The sequence below is a fragment of the Fulmarus glacialis genome, unplaced genomic scaffold (genome assembly GCF_000690835.1).
Source record: "Fulmarus glacialis isolate BGI_N327 unplaced genomic scaffold, ASM69083v1 scaffold15300, whole genome shotgun sequence".
Taxonomy (NCBI): domain Eukaryota; kingdom Metazoa; phylum Chordata; class Aves; order Procellariiformes; family Procellariidae; genus Fulmarus; species Fulmarus glacialis.
The window spans coordinates 4,226-4,489 of NW_009187232.1; the positions used below are offsets into that span (position 1 = coordinate 4,226).

General features: G+C 67.4%; 1 protein-coding gene across 1 annotated transcript in view; it reads right to left on the minus strand.

Annotated features, from left to right (window-relative positions):
• Nucleotides 1–264, minus strand: part of ZNF609 (zinc finger protein 609) — a 15,100-nt gene that overhangs the window by 3,743 nt on the left and 11,093 nt on the right. The window contains exon 2 of the mRNA XM_009574452.1: nucleotides 130–217. Within this exon, the coding sequence (XP_009572747.1) occupies nucleotides 130–217 (88 nt within the window). The remainder of the gene's footprint in view (nucleotides 1–129; nucleotides 218–264) is intronic.

The window sequence follows — 264 nt, forward strand, 5'->3', positions numbered from 1 at the left end:
CACGGGCAGCCCCATGGGCGCAGGGCAGAGCGTACTGGGTGCCACAAGGGCCGTACGTGGCTGGGTTTGCCCTCTGCGCCTGGGTGAAGGGGGCTGAGACAGCGCTGCCGGACCCCACCAGCTGCTTACCGGGGAGGCGCCCAGTCGTGCTGCGTGCAGTCGAGCAGCGTCCCCACGTACGTCTTGTTCCTCCATGTGACGTTGACCACCAGCATACCTGTAAGGCGCAGGGAGAGGGTCAGACGGGGCCAGGCGTGACCCCAT